At 35.9% G+C, this 22721-nt stretch overlaps 1 protein-coding gene across 1 annotated transcript; it reads right to left on the bottom strand.

Annotated features, from left to right (window-relative positions):
• Window positions 1-2381: 2381 nt before the first annotated feature.
• On the bottom strand, window positions 2382-15027 carry GCG (glucagon). Its single transcript, XM_009676148.2, has 7 exons — window positions 14923-15027; window positions 9419-9519; window positions 8862-9023; window positions 7978-8031; window positions 6192-6329; window positions 3885-4028; window positions 2382-2878 (listed from the first exon to the last, which is right to left on the bottom strand). Exons 2-7 carry the CDS (start codon window positions 9514-9516, stop codon window positions 2854-2856), a joined length of 621 nt encoding a protein of 206 aa, XP_009674443.1. The 5' UTR covers window positions 9517-9519; window positions 14923-15027; the 3' UTR covers window positions 2382-2853.
• Window positions 15028-22721: the final 7694 nt, after the last annotated feature.

Below are 22721 nucleotides of genomic sequence, written 5' to 3'. Positions count from 1 at the left end.
CTGACAGCTGTTGGTCCATTGCCTAAAGACTTTGAAAAACACCTATTATTTAAAAGGAGTCTCAGGGCAGCTCTGCTCCTAAATTTCTCTACAAATATAGAGAGAAATTCTACTAATTCTACTTTACAGCATGTAAAGGCTAGAATCATCTCTCTCCCTTACTAGAGAATAAAATTAAGAAGAAAATAAGAAGAACAATTCTCCTCAGGCTTGACTGCTGCTACTATTCTGCCCTCTCTCAGCCTGCAGACATGCATAGCTATTGTCTAGTACAGACGCCATTCGGTTTGAAGAAGTGACTGTTACTTCTCCCCATATTTGTACCATTCCCTGAATTACATCCAGCATTTACAAGAAATATTCATCACATACCTCTTTTTTGATCCCACTTGTTCTGTGATTTCAGTATATAACTCGTAGTACTGTGGAGTTAAAATGTGTTTGGAACTCCCGGAACGTGCTCAAATTCATCTCACTTCTTTGAAGAAAGGGCGTCTTTTGATTAATACTCTAAATTGGGACTCAGAAAATTAGAGGTTAAATGTTTTTGTTCTGTTCCAAACAAGCTGCATAACTTTGAGCAAGTCACCTATATCCTTCTGTTTCTAAAAATATGCCATCTGTAAAAATGGGAAGACCAGTATTTCCTTAGCTGACAAAGCCTTCAGGAGATGCTCACATTGGTGACAGGCACCACAGGGAAGTGGATTTGTCACTCAGGAATCCTGTCCTTCAGAGTACTTAATATGCTGGACATAATGGAATGAAACATTTTAAAGACAATTGCTCTATCAGTCTATAGGAATGGAGGAGTTAATTGTTTGCATACTTCCAAGCATGCTTATATAAAAATGGAACAATTTTATTCCATTAAAATCAACTGAAACCTCCACTGTACATAAAGAACATTGTACCTGCCCCACAGTAAAGCCTTGTTATATGTACCTTAGTGTTTCCTTCATGTACTAATATAATTGCCCTGGGATAAATCTCTGATGCTGTTAGGAGTTATCAATTTGAAAAGCATTTACTCTGTAATTACCACATAGATCCAGTTGTACATACCTGAATAGCTATCTTTTTCAGTTCCAGAAGCCCCTGGGACCAAAACACTCTGTGCAAGTGAGGTTAAATAAACACTGCAGCTATGCATCCTTTTTTCCCCCTCTTTTTAATCTCCAGTGGCATTTTGGATACTATGAATTTAGGGTTTTTTTAGAGCAAAGTTCTATTGAATTTTATTTCTTTTTAAAGTTGGGATATTAGAAAAGCTGCATGTGACTGTCCAAAAGCTGTTCTAGATGCCAAGTTGGGAATGATCAATACTGATCTGAAATTACAGAATATTGTCCCTGTAGCAAACTGGGAGGGTAATCTAATCTTATTTTTCCACAAATTCCAGACCATTAGTGAAAATTTTGGATTCTTTTGCAAAAAAAATGTGACACAAAATAATGCTAGCTATTTCTAACACTAATTTCTAATACTAATACTCTAATACTAATACTATACTAAGCTAATACTAGTGTAAGTTACAAGTTCCAATTCTGATCTGACAACTCTTCTGCAACACATCAACTTCTACTAGATACTTACTTGCCAAGCCCAATGGCATTCTCTTAAACCACTTGCCCTTTGGGTCAATTTAATATAGATACTTCATCTATAGCCATTATAGCAAGTGAAGAAAAGGGGGCTTGAGGAGTCACACAAAAAGGTGCATAACGGCATCTGAGGCTATTTAACAGCTGTAATTAGTACCATACCCACAAAAACATGTCTTGGCCAACTGAGAATATAATACACTTGTATTGCTAGAAACACTAAGAGCGTCAAGCCAAATGTTCCATGAACATAATGGCAGAGACATAATGAAATCACAGTTGTGCTTATGAGTTACTGTACAATGCTGCTAAATTCAAGAGATGACAGACAAAGTAGTTTTCAGAGGAAGAAAGAAGAAAAGAATGCAACACAATTAGAGTGGCTCCAGGGCCACTTGAGTGGCAATCTTATATAAAAGTTGAAGAAAATATGTGTTCCACTATTAATGGAGTACATACCACTTAATGATTTTCAAAGCTGTCCTCCTGCTTTTGCTAGGAAACAGTAATTTGTGCTAATGAAGATTAGCTGTCTGTCCAGTCTTGCTTCCCCCTCTAACTTCAACCTTATCTTGCATGATTTCTTTTTCAATTCAAGATAATACAAAATTCTCAAAGCTCTTTTTTGAAAATCATTATGGAGAAAATGTCACAAAACAACATATTGATTTGTATTGATTTGTATCATTCCAAACAAACCAATTCAAAGTTCTCAGTGACGCTAACATATGCTTCAGACAGGCGTAAGGGGAATACACATGAAAAGTCAACAGAAAAGAAGCTTGAAAAAATTTATTTAAGGCTATCATGTAATATCCTTAAAGCTTAGCCTTTTTATAACAAAGGTTTCAAGAGGGATATTCACTTCTCAGACATTTGTAACCGCCAGCCCCTTCCAAATAATGAATATAATTGGTGAGTGAATCATTTCTATGTAAAGTCAACTTCATAGAAAAATAATTTCATGATTAAATATAAACAGACTTATTTTGGTTCTAATAAATGGAAAATATGAAGATGTGGAACTCTCATAGTCTTAAAACTATTAAGGTGGCTGTCCCTTAGACAATAGATTTTTCACATATATAATCCTCTGGCAACACTAAACTATAGTACAATTATTTCCTGGCATGCAAGGTGACATAGCTTTATGCTACACCCAATGTAAATGACAAAATACAGATCTCTCAATAGCTGGCAGTTGATGCAGTGAGGATCTTCATTTATCCCATTTTTATTTTGTTTTTTTTTACTGGTATTCTCCCGAAAGGTCCCTGGAAAAAAGAAGAAGCAATAATTAGGACATATTATAAATTTCTTAAGCTTCATGAAATACGTGCAGAACATATTTTTTTCTGGTTAAGAGTTAGCAGATGTTAGTTCCATAAACCCCTCAATACCTCTCTTCAATAACAGGCTGAAGACAACTATTTCTAAAGGAAAAGCTTTTTAATAGTTTCTAATAGATGTTTTTCTTAAATTATTTGTTTCAATGCTGAACTACAAACACACAAAAAATATTAAAACGTTAATCAAAACTATAATTAATTACAGCATCGAAATTTTCTGAGGTAGCATTTATTGTTTTAGATTTCTAAAATCAAGTAGTGATTTTGGGTGCTTCAGTCTTCAAAAGACTAAAAGTAATCTAATTTTCAGAATAGGCATCCAACATTCTGGAAAATCTGGTCACTCACATGTGTCTTTAGCTAGCATTTTATTATTTTTGAAACTTTTTGCTAATGTTAACAAACAATCCTTAATTCATAACCCACTCACAAAGCTTGGTTAGAAAATGTTTTTCCAACAACATTTGCCTAGGCAAACTAAAGCAGAGATTTTAAATAGTTAGCCATCAGGAACTCAGATTACAACACCCTATTCCCTAACTACAAGCCAGAATTTAGACATCACGGTTTTAAAAAATAATCAATTTAGTATCATATTATCAATAAATATTTCTGATTTTATAATGCTCATGTAAATGAGAGTTTTATTTCTCAGTACTTTAATATGATCTCTATTCTGGTAGCATTCAGTGACAAAGCTCCCCTCAAGTTAAACAGGAAACTATTTAATAGGTTCACCACTGATGCAAAATAGAGACTGTACTTGGGATGATTTCTGTGCTATCCTTGTTCAGCACTGTCTATAACATAAAGTTTGTAATACATTTATAGATACGTTGATAGAGAAAAATGAGCTCTATTTTCTCTACATGTGACAAGTACATTTAACCACCTAGTATATTAAGAATGAGCATCATCAAAATTCAGGCACCTTTGGGTAACTTTTGTGTTAATCAGCCATTTTAAAAACTCTTTGGCAGCCATGTCATCAAGGATTTTGTTGATATCACTCGTGAAAGTGCCGTCTGCATGTCTTCGGCCCATTTCTTCGGCCACAAGAGCTTTTTCTGGGAAACTTCAAAGGGAAGAAATTATCAAAGAATTTGTAGATCAAAATAAACAAACTGCTTAAAAGGACTTCATTATAGAATCTAATGCATGGCACGTTTCTGGTGGTTGTGAGGAGTGGAAGTTTGAGCCTGATGTTTTGGCTCAATATAAGCCAAACATAAGGTGTTATAATTTAACACCTTCTGATACATTTTTTTAACAATAAAAGGCAGGATGGAAGACTCCCTTTACTAGGTAGAGACTTTTCCTTTAGGCGAGCCTAAATTCCTCTCAAGCATTTTCTGAAAAAGCCAAACATACCAAAACATACCTCAGTCTGCACCCTCTATGCCAAGTGGACTAGGCAACAATAAAATTCACAGTAGATTTACTAAGGTTCATTATTTTAAAAATACTGTAAAATACTATAGCCAAATTTTTATACAGTTGTTTACTCTCTTAATCGGACATACAAGGTCCTAGTTTTATACTTAAAATTGTTTTGCATAAACATTTAGACATTAAGAGCAGTAACTCTTCTTTTTTTTTTAATAACCCTACTAAAACATTAGCATTTTAGATTTGGAATCAGATCCTGATTCTTGGCTCTGTCCCTTTTTGACCACTGGAAAACCATTGTATCAGGAGCCTGATTTAGAAAGTTTTCCTCTCTTGTTTCATCCCATCAAATATAGGGAGATTTTAATCAATTCCAGTAAGGGGGGCTGATACTGAAGAACACTGTACTTTATGACCAGTGACAGGCAGAATGCAATAATTTAGTATGGCGTCTTTTCATGCAATAATTTAGTATGGCCATTAAGCTCTTCCAGGGAAATCTGTATACCAGTTTGACTGCAAATACTACTAAATATTGAGAAGCAGGGAGGCTGGTCTACATTTAGTTGTCCATCCAGGTTTCTAAGCTCAGTTCATCACAGCTAGGTTGTAATCTCTCTTTCTTACAAATACTAAAATACCTATTTCTGCTCATGAAAATAAAGCATGACAAAAAAACCTGCAAATCCAAACATTGCTGTGAAGTGGCAAAAACCTTTCCCTTCTCTTTATAGCTGACATCATTCATTTAACTCTGTTTTTTCAGGAAATAGTCATTTCCATAATTTACTTTTACCTATTTACTCTTCCTTGACTACAACACACAATCTTGTCTTAAAGATTATATTTTATTGTTGTCATTATTTATTATATTTATATAGTGAGAGAGATTTACAAAGTACTTTACAGCTGGTAGAATATATAATCTGAGGATGAACTGAAATCCCTGCCCCGAAGAGCTTACAGTCTAAAGGTGCAAATAAGTACAGAACAGTTAAAAGGGGCGATTGCTTGTGCATGGTGCAGCTGCTAAGCCATGCAGAGCTGGAAATATTATGAGATAGAAGGTGCCTGGAGAAGATTAAAGGTAAGAGCATTCCAAGCGTAGAACTTTCATGAATGAAGGTATAAAGTCATGAGAGAGCAGATGAAGAGAACAGGTTTGAGAAATCTGCCATGAGTGCATGGAGAAGTATGGATGTTATGAATGAAAGAAATTAGAAGCGTAAGGCAAAACAGTGGAGCATGGAGTCTGAGAAACCTTGAACACAGCAAAAGAAGATGTGTATTAGAAAGGAAAATGGTTATAGGAAATGATGGTTATTTTGGCAGCAGCGACTTAAGGAGACTGTTGAAGATAGGAAGAGGAGAAGTAGTCATCAGTAAATGTTGAGTATGGTCACGAAAGCATGGGGTACAGCCGTGGTGGCAGGGACAGGAGCAAAAACTTAATTTTGGAAATATTGCAGAGGAAAAGATTGGCTGAAAGGAATTTAAGATGACACTGACTTGAGTCATCTCAATGGTGGTTAAGGAGACTGTAAGCAATTTTATGTGAAGGGGGAAAGGCGGTAGTTAGAGGAAGGTCTGGTTTAGTTTTAGATATGTTGACCTTACATATAACTTGACCTTATAGAGTGTAACAGCATGCTGAACAGGTTTGTTTCAGTCTGTATTTGAACTTAATACTTTAAAATGGTAGTCTAACACCCACAGAATATCTTCTATTACAAAAGAAAAACATGAAGTACAGCAAGAATGATCAAATACACATCAAGATTTCATCAGACTTGATTGCTAACCCCAAAAGCAAGGCAAAATTTAATAATAGGAATGGAGGGATTCTTACTCTCTTCTTCCTCGTCCATTCACTAACCAAGCAATGAACTCTTTGGCAGCTTGACCTTCCAAATAAGAGGTGATATCACTGGTGTAGGTGCCCTCTGCATGTCTCTCAAATTCAGCATGACGCTTGGAGATCCCATTGCTGAAAGAAGAAAAATACTCTAGGGTCTGACTGTATTATTTTTTAATGTTTTCTCTTCTTTTTGTCTTCACCAATTACTATTTCCCACCAGATTAGCATTTTTTATTAGGGAACATGGATGTCTTTCCGTCTCAAATTACTCTCAGTATTTTCATCTTTAATTTCTGAAGGCATTTTCTGTGCTGTGCAAAACACGGTTGTGCAGAGAGACCTGATTTATTTCTGAACAAAGTAGATCAGGTGCTAAAGGCAAATATAGCTGCACTGGAATGGTCTTCTGCTAGATTAATTAGCTCTGCTCAACAGACTAGGTTATATTCTACAGACGTACTTACTTTTAGTTACCACTTGTTCTGCCAACCAAAATATTTCCATTGAATCGCTGCTCCTCCTGCCTTCATATTCCTAATTGCTTAGCCAAACTGTTCCAGCTTAACTCCTTTTCATTTTACTTTCTTTTGCATTTTGGATTGTTCCGCAAACATGCTTTTAACCACCATTCTGACCAAGTGATAATCTTGGAACAATTTCAGACCCGGTCACCTGCAGCTTATAGAGAAGGACAATTGCCTTCTTTTCCCCCATTGTGCTTCTTTCTCCAATTTAGAGCAAAATCATATAACACAGGCCCTTTGGAAGACAAGTTGCAATGAGAATAAGATGCATTTTTGAATATTTTCCCCAGATAATTTTGCTTGCATTTGTATTTCAGAATTAGCTACTTTCTGCCCAATTTGCAAATGCCTCTAGCCCTTTCTATTATTTTTCTGTCTTCTTGGGATTTCACCATTCCTCTCAATTTAGTACCATCTGCACTTTTCATCAGCTTGCTAACTAGAGTTGTTTGGAACATTTTTGATGAAATGTTAGTTTTGTTGAGATATGCTATTTCATTGAAGCTGAAATTTTTCACATATTTGGTATTGATTTTGACACTGTTTTGAACAGAACGATCTTTGTGATCCAGGTTGCCCTCTTTGGTATTTCTGACAAAAGGAAGAATGAATATAGGTATTTCAATCTATTTTGCAAAACCACTCAGTGGATTTTTGCTTTGCTTGTTCCAAATTTCCAACCTCTCATCTCCTCCCCAAAACACTGTCAGGAAACAAAATTTTGGCCTCCAGCAGCTTTTGTGTTCTCCATTTCCTTTTCTATTATGAACAATTTATATAAAATAGGATCGAGCGCTGAGGACTGAGCATTGGATCATCTTTTCTCTGTTCTCCCCATCTTGGTGCCTGGCCATTTTCCCTTCATTAGAGTCTTCTTACTAGTTTTCTTTCCCTCAACATAATGACTTTTTTTTTCTTCAACCTTCTTCTGTACCAACTTTTCCTTTTTATCTTGTTCTCTCCACTTCTTTATTACTTAAAATGTCCTCTCCTGAAATTTATTGTTCTCAGCCTGTTGCATTCTGTGAAGCCATTTTGGAAATCAAGTTGCACGTGGCTATAGAATACCGTTGCAGGAATAAATAACATAGAGATATTTACTTTGCTTGCAAAAAGTAGGTGCAGGATAATTTATTTTGACAGATACTGCTTGGATAATGATACCACTGTAAAGAACACTAGCTATTTTCTTTCTTGCTTAACAGAAACTAGCTTGAATCTTTTCCGAGTTACAAGTCTAGCAATTAGAATACCTTGAGAGCTGGTCCGGGAATTCGTCATTTTCTTTGTCCTCCTGTCCTTGTTGTCTGTAGCAGAATTCCACAATCATTAGATCGTTATTATCAATGCATTGTGAAGGATACATGAGATGATAATATTCTACTGGATATTATTTCAATATCATTATAAACAACCACGACTGAAAGATGAATATTACATATAGTTTTGGGCTAACAATATCCAGAAATTGTTAGTTTACATTTTAAGATTTTTCACTGGGATTTAAAAGCATTAACATAATAGATGAATGGATTCTGTGGACAGATCTTCTCCATAGCACAGGGCATAAAATTACCAGCAATTACACCTCAGCTGTTCACAGCTTGGTAGCTTGTGTTTAAGCAAAGCATATCTTCAAAAAACATGCTCGCTCATATCTTAACAGTATACTTGTGAAACCAGTAAACTATCCAGCAGCCAACAAAGCTTAAATCTTAGCTCCCTTTTCACAAATGAAACTTCAGGATTAGATTAGCTGTAGATAAAAAAGTTTTATTAACGTCCAGCAGCCTAGACCTTTATCTTGTATTTACATATATTATTCCTATTGAGTTTCATTCACTGAGACAATAGTCTCAATCAGGCTGAGGTACAGTCTCATGATAGAAGGCATATCAAATAATATACTGATACTGCACTTGATTTATCCAAATTCTTTTGACTGATTTTGCAGATATCCACATTTCTAATAACACATTAACACTATATATAAATAATTCATATTCTACTCATTTGAGGATTATATGTGGTTCAGCAATTGGAAGCAGAAATCAAGCAAACTGAATTCAGTCAGATACTAGATTTTTGGCTGTTTTCTCTATATGGAGATTTATAGCAAGATAATCAAAATGCTTACCCATTTCTTTTAGTACTCATTAACCATTGCACAAAATCCTGAGCTCGTCTAGTGTCCAAGTACTTGCTATAGTCACTGGTGAATGTGCCTTGTGAATGACGTTTCACTTCATTCAGTTGTCTAGATTCATCTAACGGTTCAGACTGGGAAGCTTTGTATGATCTATGAAAAATTTACAACTTGTTAAATGGTACTAGCTACAGAACATTCTACACTGACTTTCCTTTCAAAATATAATTTTTTATTCAGACAAGGTAAGAACAAATGGCCTATTAGTGATCATTAGCTGGCTGGTAAAATGAATCAATATAGCAGACTGGATACTGCACAATTACAAGCTCTTCTTGGATAACCAAGTCAGCTATTGCTTGAGATAACCAAAAACTTCTGGGCTGTACCTCACAATATCAAAAACTTTTGCCAATTCCAGTGGTAGGTTAAGTACTGTATAACAGTATAAAAAAGTATAACATTATGTCATAGTGTGCTTTGCTTTGAATGATAAGAAAACAAACTTCACACCAAGAGTTTGTAGAAGTTTGATCTAAAGTATTTACCTTGATTTCTCCTCTGTATCCTGAAGAGGATTTTGCCAGCTGCCTTGAACTATCATTAAAAGCAGCCCAGCAACAAAATAAACAGTTTTCATTTTCATTGCCTGTCAAAACACAAATAAAGTAACAAAGAAAAAATGTAATCGTCTTTATATACCTCAGAATCAATTATATCAATAAAGAAACATCCTTAACGCTGATCTAAACTTGAAGGTATTGAGAGCCTGTGCAATTGGAAGGAGACTACATAGTACTTTGAGGAGGCATTCAGAAGACATTGTCTCTGTTCTAGGCTTTACTACTAGACTTTCAAGGTGAGAGCAGAGAAACTGCATCCTCAGTTTCCTAATAGTAGGATAAAGGTTCTTATCTTCTTTGTTCTGGGTTCTATTGACAGCAAGTACTAAATCTGTTTTTCTAATATTGTTGCAGTGCAAAACTAGGGTATTGGTGTGGCTTTTATTTTTTTCTAGCTTATTTACTAGAGAAAAACAAAGTAAATCTCTGTGGAGAATACTGCCACATCAGTAACTTATTCTTCCCTTTCAACTCTTCCTCCCGCCTTAAAAAAAATGGTTTGAGATAACATATACTGCAGCCGTAGCCCTCTGGAGTAAATGTCTTATTTCAGAAAAAAAAAAAAAACGAAACCACACACTGGCTTAACAATTCACAATGAATATGATATACTCAAGTTTTGCTTGTTGCATTTTTGATATAATACTCTATTTCAGTTTAAGCACTTCCATTATAGTCCACCACTACCATATGGGTATATACTTTGTCTTAATGTTAAGAAATTAAGGCAGAAAATGTTCTCTTCCAGGTGTAATTCTTACTGTTACAGGTCATTCTGTCGGCTGCAATGATGTAAGAGAAATGGTTAGATCATTATATGTTTCCTCATCATGAGCACTCTAACAACCTCAACAGCCTCACTAATTTTAATGTATTATTCAATGTAAATTAGAGTACTACAGTCTGTACAAAAGTTTTGGTGATTCACACTGAAGCTGTGATTCCCTCACTTGAACTGGTGGCTGATTATTCACGCAGGTAGTTCAGTTATAACTTTTACTGAAAGTCGCCAAGTGAAGTAAGACATTCTCTATTCCTCTAATTATGTGTGCTAAAATTTTCATTATTTAATGCATTATTATTTGTCTGTTGACACACAATCCCCTACAGCACAAACTCTGTTGGACAAAGAAACCCTAATCATTTGAGGCTCATAAAACCCCATGTAAAAAGGAGCATGAGCAGCTGATGGCTAATAGACTCAAAAATGCTTTGCATTGAGGACATCTGTGTGAATGGAAATGAGAGGGAATCTACTTAAAAAAAATCCACTATATATTGTGTATTTTTAATTGTTTTGGATCATTTAACTTTATGGAATCACTGTATAGAAAAGGAAATGTGTTTAAAATTTGGTTAGGTGCTTTTGATTGTGACAAATAAATATGCCAGTCATTCAGTGAATAAAAGCTTGTTCCTTGAATACTGAACAATAAATGCTCATTCATCCAAACTTTAAAATCAGTACACATCACAATATTAATCTGCTGTAAAGCAACAGAAGTTGCAATGAGTTCACATCAGTAAAAATGGCACTGGAAATATTTCATTATGCACTTCAACTGATACTTGTTTGTGCATACGAAAGAGCCATTCTGCCATCCTTGACAATTTCCTATGAAAATTTATATTACAGTCCGAAAAGCAAAGGCAGATAGGAAAGATGAGTGCGCTGAAATAACGTGGTAGGTGGCAAAGTAAGACCCAGCCAAAAGACACCATCCCCACTAAAGTTAATCTGCACTGAATTACATCCTTCAACTCTACTGGTTTTATTTATTTAAATTCCATCAATTATAACACAAGGCAGTCTGAGAGAAAACGTATTTATTCTCTCTCTATTGCAATGCCTTGCCACAATAGGCTGAATTTAAATATGCTATGACCTGGAGGAAGCCAAACCAAAGTTATGAAGGAATGACGTGTAAAGAAGGTGCAGATTTCTCTGCCTTGGGATTCAGCTGGCTCTGCACTGAGCAGTACAAATGCAGGGCTATATTAATAGCTCCAAAAAAGCCTACTCTTGCATCAAAATCCTTGCTGCTGTAGGGGTTCTACTCTGCTCCAATATTCTCCCCCAGTTTCAGAGCAGACTTTTTGCAGAATCTTTCCATTTCTTCTATTAGTTAAGGAATGACTAATAGTTGGAGATGAAAAGTAACAAAACTGAAGATTCTTTGGAACCCAGCAATCTAACTGAAGCCTCTGAGTGGATAATGTAGCAATTTTAATATAAATGGTTCATGATTAGCTTGTAGTAAAGCTTCATTAAATACCCTGCTTATATTTGTTTAAATAAACATACGCATTCAGTAATTCAGGCTGCCATGATGAGGTTTTATTTTTCCAAAGAGAAATATATATATTTTTGGCTAGAGCAATGATTGCTAGAGAATAGGTACTTTCCACATGTGCCTACAAAGTCATGTACTGTAGGGGAAGCTGGAGGAATTACGCATACATGAAACTGGAATGTGTCTTATGGTAGATTTCAGGTGGTATAAATTGTAACTCCATTCTGTGAATCTGTAGTAATTTACACACGGCTTGCTCCCTGCTATTAACAGCTTGACACTTGGTGGGCATTTTCTCAGTAGTTAGGAAGAATATATTGCTTGCTGGTATTTTGTGAGGCCTAATTTTTAAGAGACTCTTAATGGATCTTAATGAAATCTAAATATTATACTATAATACCTCAATGTCAGAATCAAAACAGTTACGTTCATTCTTAGCCAAAACCAGGAAAATAAGATGATGAATATAAGATCTGGTAGACTGCACCATTAAGTAATGGAGTCCACTTCCCTGTCTCCACTAGAAGCCACTGCCAGTATTACCCATTTTTTGATGGTGTGTATGGAGATTAATGCTTTTCTGGCTTCTGTAATGGCCTGATACATGAGATTTCGTTCCTAGACCTCAACATACCCTGCCTTTAGTACCAACAAATACTACAGTGGCCATGGAATCATTCAGCCCTATTTATAACCCTAACTATAGTATTGGACTCTTTCACTGTTTCTTTGGAGCTGTAATTTGCTGGTGCAACACTGACATCCAATGTTTATCTCAAAGAATGCATCATTTCATATTTCACAGGCTTAGTACAACAGGACAAAAACTGCCTTATTCTTTGGGAGATGTCTCTGTTGTCATCATAAAACTGCTTTCACTGGAATGTAGTGACACCCATGCTAGCTGATTTAGCTGTGAACGAGTTAACCTAGGCACTACACGGAATCTGGCTATTTGTCCTGCTTAATGATACATTTGCATTTTGGTACACTTTCAGTAACCTGAATAACTAACAAAACAAGCTACATTGGTTACAGCTGACTCTGGTATTGTTAGATCATGATGCAGTTTAGGTATAAAGTCACTGAGCTGCAATGAAAGAAGCCCAGTCATTAAATCCAGTCTGTTTTAAATAGTATCAGATACCAAAAACTCTTCTTGAATATAAAATTTAGAAATATACATTCAAAGCCCACTGCAATTAGGAAACAGATTTTCAGTGATTTCAACATATCTTGGACCTAACTCTTATGCCCCAGTCCCACACAGCTTTCAGATGTGAACAGTCCCATTGCGATATTAGGACTAAAGAATGTGTTTAACATTAAATGCATGTTTAGCTTCTGTCTAGATTTTTCAGAATCAAAATCAGGGGAGATAAGTAAAAAGAGAGAGGTATAAATGCAGTTTTTGGAAATTAATACAATTTTCAGGTTAGAGAATCCTGACAATGGTAAAACAAGCATTTTTGAAAAGCACTGCCCAGTTATTAAACTTCTGTTAGATATGTTCTCTTAAAATCTAGAATTGTTTTTGTATGTTCAATGTTTCATGCTTGCTATTGGTAAACCACACTAGCAACAGCTATTTGTTTTCTATAAGTTAAAGAAACTACAGTATTTAATCAGTAAACTGTTATTTTATTCTTGGTCACACAAACACATTTTGTAGAGAAAAAGAGATGATCAGCAAAAGGATATTTGCTTATTTTTTTCCTGTTAATTAATTAATTTCCAGATCAGAAGAAAGGTTTTATTTGCTTCCAGTGGTTTAGGTCACTACAAGATACTGAAAAAAACCCAGGCAATCTCATTGCCAAGATGCCAGAAAACTAAGGCTGATCTTAAATGAAAATTTTTGGTTCTATGCTTATTAGGCTAATTTAAATGTTTCTAATTTTTTTTTGATTGGAGATGAAAAACAGCATAACTGAATTTGTACCATGAGAAAGCATGTAACAAATATGTTTCTCAAATATTGATCAGAAAGTTTTAGTGCTGAAAATATTGACTCCTGTGGCATGCATTTTGCATTTGAAATTAGAAAGGAGATATTATTTCCTTGATATACCTGATTTTGCTAATTTTTCTGATATATTTTACTGCAGATGTCTTTGTACAGTGTGTGCAATCTGTACTAGGTAAATCTCATTGAGTTTATAACAAAGAACTTTTCAAAAGTCAGATTTGGATCCATTTCCAGTCTAAAAGTACAAGCTACAGAGTTACCTCAACAAAACAAGGAATGTGTTCAAAAATAAATTGAAAGAATAAAAAATAAAAATGTAAGAGCAAAAAATAGGTTTATATTGATATGACAATGTTTGCAGATAGCAATGATTTCAAATCATTAAGAGATTACTTTTTCAGCGTATATGTATACTTTACATCAAACTTACACACCATGCTATAAAATGCCTTGTGGACAGTTCTGTGAAATATAATGGTTCTAAGTCTAAGGAATTCTGTAATAGGACAGAAATCTGAATTAAATTTTATATAATAATCACAGTAACTATTGAAAGGTTTTAATTTTTTATTACGTGCTATAAAATGTCCATCTGAGAACCTACAGTGATATGAAAATAACAGTTGCTTGAGACAAACTAATATAAAAGTAGGGCAATGGAGTGGCAATCTGTCTTGGACAGTTTTAAATGAATGTCTACAGAAACCCACTTATTTTGCATGTATTCTACTAATTTAATCCCTGTTAATGATATTTAGGAAGTATCTATACGGACTGAATCTAATTTTTAAAATCAGACTCATCAAATTTCTCTAAAGGAGATACTAAAGCAGATAAAAATATAAAAATCAATAATTATGTATCTCACATTTAAAATCTGACTACAATGCATGTCTTCCATGATTTCAGGTTTAATCTTGCTTTTGTAACCCTAGCAGTTGATTTGCCATTTTGGGATCATTCTCTGCTGGACCAATTGAGTAGACTAAAAAAGATTTAAATTATGATGGCTAGTCATTAACTCCAAACATTAATCAGTACAACTGCAGAAGAAAACAATATATCGAAAGATCTTGTGCCTGTATTGCAAACTTTGGACAATACAATTCGAACAATGCACTCAGCCTTCCCAAACAAATTGTACTAACAGTTCCTATAAATCTTACCTTCCGGTACTTTGAAGTGATACGTAGCAGCTGGAGAAGGATCTGCTCCTTTCTCTCCTGGAACTATGGGAAGCCTTGAGGATCCTGAGATCTGCCTAGCTCTTGCACAGCTTTTTATATATACTGTTCAGCTCTAGTAAGCATTACGAGAGTGCATCATTGCTGACAGTTTCCTTATTCAACTTAAAAAAAAAAGTCATCGTATTTGCTATTCATTTCATTTGATAATTTTACAAGCAATTTCACACATTCATTCTGCTTACTTTATGACATCAGTGCTAACATGGATTTGCAAAAGGAGTGAGGTAGCAATGTCCAAAGAAGTAAATATCAAACAGAAGGGCATTAGGATGATAAACAGTTGGCTAAAGGTGATTAGGATTAAGGCAACAATTTCTCCAAATTCCGATTTGCCACATTCAACATTTCGTATACAGCAAAATCCTGCTCCTGTTGACATTAATAATGTCAACTTCATCAATCAATTTTATACATTTTTAAATAAATTTAATACACTCTTAACAGTAATCAGCACAACTCCCTCAAAGCCCTCAACAAGTAATCTTGTTGTCCCAATATAATGAACATGAAGAGATGTGAAATACTGCAGTGATGGTTACCCATCATGCAAAATCTAGCACTGGTCAAATTTAGCAGTAAGATTTGACTATCCTAGATGTAATATGCTAACTTTGTAAATTCATATTTGCTTGAGAACAGTATGCTAAGCATTCATTATAAATCGAGTTTCACACTGTGGCCTACAGATTTATACAAAGATAATGCCCTTTGCTCATATGTCTCTGTTCCCTACAAGGAAATTAAAAGAAATATACAGACTTGAGTTTTATAGCTGTGTACTTTCTCTACAACTGTTGTCAAGGTCCTAAAATATTCAGTAGTAGGGGCAATTGCACAGTTGTGATGGAGCAACATTGCCAAAGAAGACTAGATTTAGCCATGTGGTGACCAAAGGTGGGCAGAGAGAGAGAGATACAAAGCTGCTTTGTCCATGGCCCTGGCAGCTGAAATAATCCATACAAATCTGCTAGTCTGGAATACGGGTATTTTATCACGTCTTTGCAGCAACAAAGAAATATCTCCCTTCAAGGAATTTTTGGAAAAGTTTTCTTCTACAGACTTCATGTCATCATATACATCGTAATAATCCGTTGTAAAATGCAAAAAGGCATAAATAAATGAAATATGATTATTACATATATAAAGGATCAGGTGGTCCAGGAGAGACATTAAATATGAAGGATGCCACCCTGAGTTTCAGTTCTCCTCAGCAGAGGGAAGGGTCTGGGATCACAGTGGATATCTCACTGAACATAAATGATAGCCTGTGCTCCAGCATGGAGTGGCCAGTGGTCTAATTTGTGGTGCAAAGCATGCACATTAAGCAAAACCTCTTACTTCCCCTAATACTACGACCTGATATCAGCAGAAAATCTTCTTCACTGAGGTAATTTTCTGCTGACTGAGCACAGCCAGACTGGCATAGCCCGCATGACACAATTGAGGCAGTGTATAAACCAGATGCTGGCTACATAACCCTAGTATTAGAGTGACAAAAAAAAAAAAAATTAATGGATACTTCCTAGAGCTCGACCCTAAATATCATGCTGTGGTACCACAGTATGTGCATAGGGAAAGAGTAAGTCTTATTACACAGTCCACATGATCAATTTTAATTTTTTGTTAATTTTAATTTTTCTTTGCTCTTGGATCCATGTACTGAGATTCATGCTCCCTTTTTGTTATTTCTAGCTAAAATGCAAGTGACTACTATACTGCTGTTGAAAGCTGAGGAGCATAGCTTCCGTCCCTCTCATCCCTGTCTCCCCTTTATACCTTCAGTTATCTCTGAAAGCCTTACTTTCTCCTGTTGTCGGTCTCCTTTTTAATTGCTTCTTCCTTTTCCCTCTTACCCACTTCTCCCTCTGTCTTCCTCTTATCCTCCCTGCCCGTTACTGTATTTTTCACTCTCTCCCATTTGTTCAAAGTCATGTATTCCCAGTCATGGACTAGCAAAGCATATACAAACTCACATACATAGGTACCAAACTTGGCTTTTCAGAAATAACCCACTAATACCTCTGGTATTACTGACTCCATATGCCTACCCTCCCTAGGGCTAATAACTGTGTAATATCTAAGCCATGGGGCCAAAGTAGCTAAAATAAGCTTGGAAACAACCTTAAACTCAAAATCTACTTATTTTCATGAGATGCCAACTTCACTGAGATACCTTGTCTTCTTTATTTCAAAAATATGTTTTAATCTACTTTTGTTTTACACTTTATAAGCATTATATATAGGGTGCAAAAACATACATGAAATATAAGTAAATCCAGCATTAAGTATTAGGAGGCACAGCATCTTTGCTGCTCCTGCGGGAGAAGGCATGCTCACAGCTCTGCAGTACCCCGACAGGACAGCAGATGGTGATCGATGGGCCGTTTAGCCCTTTTGTGCATCAGGATGGCACGTATAGCCCTGTTGAAATGGATTATTACTGACAGTATCTCACTGCATGTTGAGTTAAATATACATAGCTGTTCTAAACAAGCAATACAGAATGTAAGACAATATCATCTCCTCTAGGAAACAGGCAGTTCTTTCCTTTTTGTTTAGCTCTATTTATTTTCTTGTGTCAAATAAAGTTCCTTGTTTATGGTAGGATGATTACAGGAAAAAAAGTATGAGACACAGCAGCTCAGTGCACCTGGTTGGGCAGGTTGTTACACAGGCTACATCATCTAGGAGGTCATCTAGCATCTAGAAGGTGACTGTCTGATTATTTGTTTTTCAAGTGATACACAGACAATAAAAAGTACAGGAAAGAAGTTAACTGCCATCAAGATCCGTGCACTCTTCAGTTGCCATAACTGAATATACAGTAATATATGTTTTAACAGCACAGCAAACAAGAGCCCATCATGCCCAACAGTAGAGAACTGTAACGAGTGCATGAAACATGCATGTGTACACATCTTGTATGCTGCTTTTTTTTCTCTCACATTATAAAATACAATAGTTACATGGCACCTGTTGCTAAAAGTTAAGGGCAACTGCTCTCTCCTCTGTATTACAGTTCACATACGAGACAGCATTTCAGCTGAGCAAGACTGAGAGACAGAACCTGAAAGTGACCTGCCTTACCTATCTTCAGCAGAGTTGCATCTTAATGCTTTCCATTTGTCATTTGCACACATTGAAAAATAAGCATCTTGGGGTCACTGAATTCAGAGGTGATCAGTTTCCTGCACTGCCATCTCAGTACCAGGCAATGGCTGCTATTCGAGACAGCATACTGCACTCACTGCGCCAGGAATCTGTGGGAAAAGTCCAGAAGATGTAAAATGAGAAGCAGAGTTCTTACTGCTCCATGCTGAACCTATTGTTCTGGCAGTGACAATTCCAGTTGCTGTTTGGGCTTTTTTTTTTCAGAAAAATAGGGTGAATGTATTGGCTAATGTTCCCTGAATGTCATACTTTCCAAGGAAGTTTCTCTTAGGAAAAAATTATCTCAGTTTAAAAAAAAAAATCTTAAAAATGTAACTTTTTAATGAATTAGGAAGTTGCTGACTTTTTAAAGTTAAAAAAAAAAGTTTTTAAAAGTAAAAAAACTTTCAACATTCTCCTGTGTATTTCTTCATTACTACTATTACATATATAAAGAACACAGGAAGGGAGAAGATGTATCTTGGGGTATGGCTACAGGCCCACCCCCTTTGCTGTCTTACCACTGTAAGGCACAGGTATGCCACCACAGGCATTCTTCTCTCCCTCACCTCCTCAACCATAAGTTCACAGGTTGGGCTGTGCACCCCTTTTAATTTTCCTGCTCTTGCTGTATGACAATTAGTCAAAAGAGGCCTGTGTTCCCCTTCTTGGAATTAGTGCAACACGTTACACATATGTATAAACATACATACACATATATAATCATACATGTTGTATACATACATGTATACATATCTATATAGCACATATAAATGTGTGTATAGGTATGTGTGCAACTCCACGGCTACACTTTGGAGAGCAAGCGGTGTTCTGAGAAGGAGGATTAGGTTAGGGCAAGGGTCTCTAAGCCTTTCCATAGCATGCATTTCCATGCTCACTGCCATGCATGTCTATGGGTTTGTACCTCAGGAAACAGAGCTATTGCAACTGTGCAGCAGCCCATGTTTTCTACTGATACAAATTGGAATTGCTCCACTTGAAGTCAATGGAGTCGCATCAATTTGCGCAACCAAGAGAGCTGGCCAAGTATGTACTAGTTACTTTTCACTCTCAGAAGACAATGTTCATAATTGAAAGTAATGCCAAATGTTCCTAGCAAATACTATGAATTATTCAGATTAAATACAGAGCATTCAAATGACTCTATAAAATATACTAAACAGCTGTGCCTTGTAATTGGAACTGACTGGCAAACGGGAAAATATTGAATGCAGTCTGAATTTGACTTGATGTCTGAGTAAAATGAGCATAACACGAACCATGGTCTAGAGCATGGGTGGAGTTATACCTGGTCTTCTACTAATGCCGTTTTCTCTTCAGGCCTTTTCTTCTTTGCAGCTGTACTAATCCCAAGTGAAGCAGAGCATATAGTTTCATGTTTGAAGCATGAGAAGGATTGCATGTTCATTGATACATACAACTCTCACAGCATGAGTGAGGTAGATGATAGAAACGGAGGGTGGGGAATGAATGGTTTGGAGTGCAGCCAAATAGCAGTTATACAGTATAATATAATAGCAGCTCTGCTATTATAAAGCAGATTTTGCTTTGCAGCTCTAGCTGTATTTTGTAAAAGTTAAATGGGATTAATAATGAAAATAGACTTGTAAACAACTGTATCTGTGCCTATTTCTCCAGGCTCTGTTTGTTTCATTCAAATCAAATATCCATGTCCCATCTTCAGAGGCTGATACACCTTTTTAAAATGGCAGACAGCTGAAGACTAAGTTTCATTGTCTGAAGTAGTTCTTTTTGGATGTCTCAAGTGTGAGACGCTTAAAAGGAAAAAGCAAAGTGGGGAGAGCTTAGCATTTTCTTAAAACTGTATCCTTTAAAACAGTCAAAGGTGAAAACAAAACTTCGGGGATTCTCATTCATCAGCTTAGAAAAGCTTGTCACAAAAGCTAATATTTCTTAATTTCAAAGTTGTATTCCAGTGTTGGCTTTTACATACCACACTCTTATGTCTGCAGTATAAATACAGACTCTATTCATATAAGGCTGACCCTTAAATGTATTTTTGTTAGACACAGCTTCAGCTTGATACTTCAGGACAATCCCTTTCAGCTTAAACTCTGTTGAAACCCCGTTACAGTACTGTACTTAAATACTGTAGGCTAGATTAAAAAGGGAAGGAGCAAGGAAGTGTCCTGTGAAGTGTCTGTGGAAATGATTATACCTGGATTGTGATTGTGATTGTGACAGCAATGCAGAATGGAAAGAGTTATGGTAGTTAAGAAGTGCTCTGCGCCATTGCTAATGAATGACTGCATAGTTACCTGTTGTTAGCACAAGCCAGCAACTTTGATGTTGCCTATGTTTGTAGGGGTTTTTGACACTCACAGCATCCTAGGACAATTTCCCCAAGTCATCAAAACACACGGCTGCTCAGTCATACAGCTTGCAGGTTAGACACTATTCCAGCAACTCAGTTAAATGTTACACTGTTGAAGACATATTCCCATTCTTCTGCAAGAACACTGTGTAAGGCAAATAAATTAACAACATGAAAAACAATGAAGCAAAACGGACAGTAGCGTGATGCACTTCTTTTTTCATGGTTTTGTCTCCAAAACTGCCTCCTACAAGCCAAGGTTAACGACAGAGAGTTTGGAAGATGCGTGCTCTGATTGCCTCAGGAAATAAACAGACATAAGGGCCGATTAATGATGAAACAAAGCTAATGTATCCCTTGGAAAAGAGGTACTTTCCGTTATTTTATTTGACACATTTTCCTGAAATGTCCACTACCCCAAATACTTCCAGATGCTTCTGGCAACAGACCTGCGTGGGCAGGGTGTGAACAATTCACTGCATCACTTCATTACTTACCGACTCCATGAAGGGCTAATTCATCTGTCCATATTTCCAGAGCTTACACAATTTTCAAAAGCATAAATAGAAACAAAGGTGCAGAAATTTAAAAGTGCAGTAATTCTCTTTGTTTTCAAATAGAATTAAGAACCTAAAGAGCACCTAATTTATTGACATTAATGAGAGATTGCTACTGCACATTTTGAAAATTGTTCTGCGTACCCATCAACACATTCAGATGTCTGAAATCTTTAAACATCTGGTATAAGAGCTCGATTTTCACTCTTTCACCTCAATTCTGCAGTGGTTTCTGTGGTATAGTATCAGTATAACAAAATAGAGAATTAAATCTCAGTAATTTCAACTGAATTGTATTCCTTATTTGTAAAATCACCACATTACTGAGAGTACTGTTGTTTGCAGCAAATGCACAGAGGACCATATAATCAGCATCTGATTAGCCCTACTTCATGTTATATTTGCTTATTTTAATGTTAACTTTCTCAGAGCTATCATTTTTTCCTTTAACCATTATAGCAGCTGAATTTTAATTACATTACCAACAAAAAGCTCATTAACGTCACATAATTGGCAGCGTTTCCATAAAAACCAGAACTAATTGAATATTTTCTGAAGAGTTCCCATCAAAGTATAATTTAACCATTACAAACAGCTTGGCAACTACATTTACATAAAGATGTGTCTGAGGAACGTTCTCATGTTCGGAAAATCAGATTTGATATTGCCATTAACAAAAAGAAGGAAGCTGTTACATAGCAAGTCACTTCCACATTTTAATGCTTTTGGCTAAACTTCATGTTTTTATCAAGAGGGCCAAATTAAATCCCTTTTTTTTGCACAGGGAAGCAGCAACCAATCTCTGACTGTGAGTAAGAAAGCAGCTTTCTTACAGGAAGGTAACTCCAGTCTCAGGTTATTTTGTACTTTCACTGGCTAAAAGCAGAAATGAGATACTGCATTAGACAGAGCACAGTTCTAATGCAGTAGGGTAACTCAGTATTTTCTAAACATGCGACCACAGAATCATCTCTTCTACAATGGGTCTCTTGCCAATTATCTTGTTCATATTCTTACATTACGACAGGACTGATTTACTAATCAAACAAATACATGTATTTCAGTAATCATTAGTCTCTAGCTTTCTTAAAAGACTCCCTAAAATAGTTTCACTAGAAACAAAGCAAAGAAAGCCAGCATGGTCCTTTGATCCTTTCCCTCCCTACATGGGATGAATGGCATTGAGGTTCAATTCAAAGTGCTGAGGTGACGATTACAGATTAAAAAGAGACTCACAAAAATTTGAATACAGGCAGAAAGAATACTGAGATAAAATAGCTGCGGTGAATGTCCTGCTTCCATATGTAAACCTGAATACAGAGTTTTGCAGAATCAGAATTTCAAATAAGAGATGAACAAAATTTGAACACAGCATTCAAAACTCTGGATAATTATCCAAACTTCAGCTTCAAATAGTGTGTATTCCTATCTCTACTTGGATTCTTTCAAAGAAATTGGAAATAAAAATAAATTGTGAGAAACTGGTTGTTGTTATCATGCTAATTAGGTACTTGTACTGCTTTCTTGGTCCTTGCCCATTTTACAGTTGTACTTAACTAATGCAAGCGTATTCATTTGGCAGTATGCCTTCTCAACGGACCACCTATCTTTGTAATGCAGAATGTAAGTTTAAGCAAGATGACAATAAACGCACA

This window comes from Struthio camelus, chromosome 6 (genome assembly GCF_040807025.1).
Source record: "Struthio camelus isolate bStrCam1 chromosome 6, bStrCam1.hap1, whole genome shotgun sequence".
Taxonomy (NCBI): domain Eukaryota; kingdom Metazoa; phylum Chordata; class Aves; order Struthioniformes; family Struthionidae; genus Struthio; species Struthio camelus.
Note: the sequence above shows the minus strand (reverse complement) of the source record. Positions and strands in the feature narration are given on the sequence as shown.

What these genes read in the sequence shown, in the direction of transcription:
- GCG (XM_009676148.2), bottom strand. Translation starts at nt 9,516, where the DNA reads ATGAAAATGAAAACTGTTTATTTTGTTGCTGGGCTGCTTTTAATGATA. An exon ending in TTCCCGGACCAGCTCTCAAG is followed by an intron (nt 6,330 to 7,977) that starts GTATTCTAATTG and finishes TTCTTCTTTCAG; the next exon opens with CAATGGGATCTCCAAGCGTC. An exon ending in AACACAAAAGTTACCCAAAG is followed by an intron (nt 2,879 to 3,884) that starts GTGCCTGAATTT and finishes TCTTTTTTCCAG; the next exon opens with GGACCTTTCGGGAGAATACC.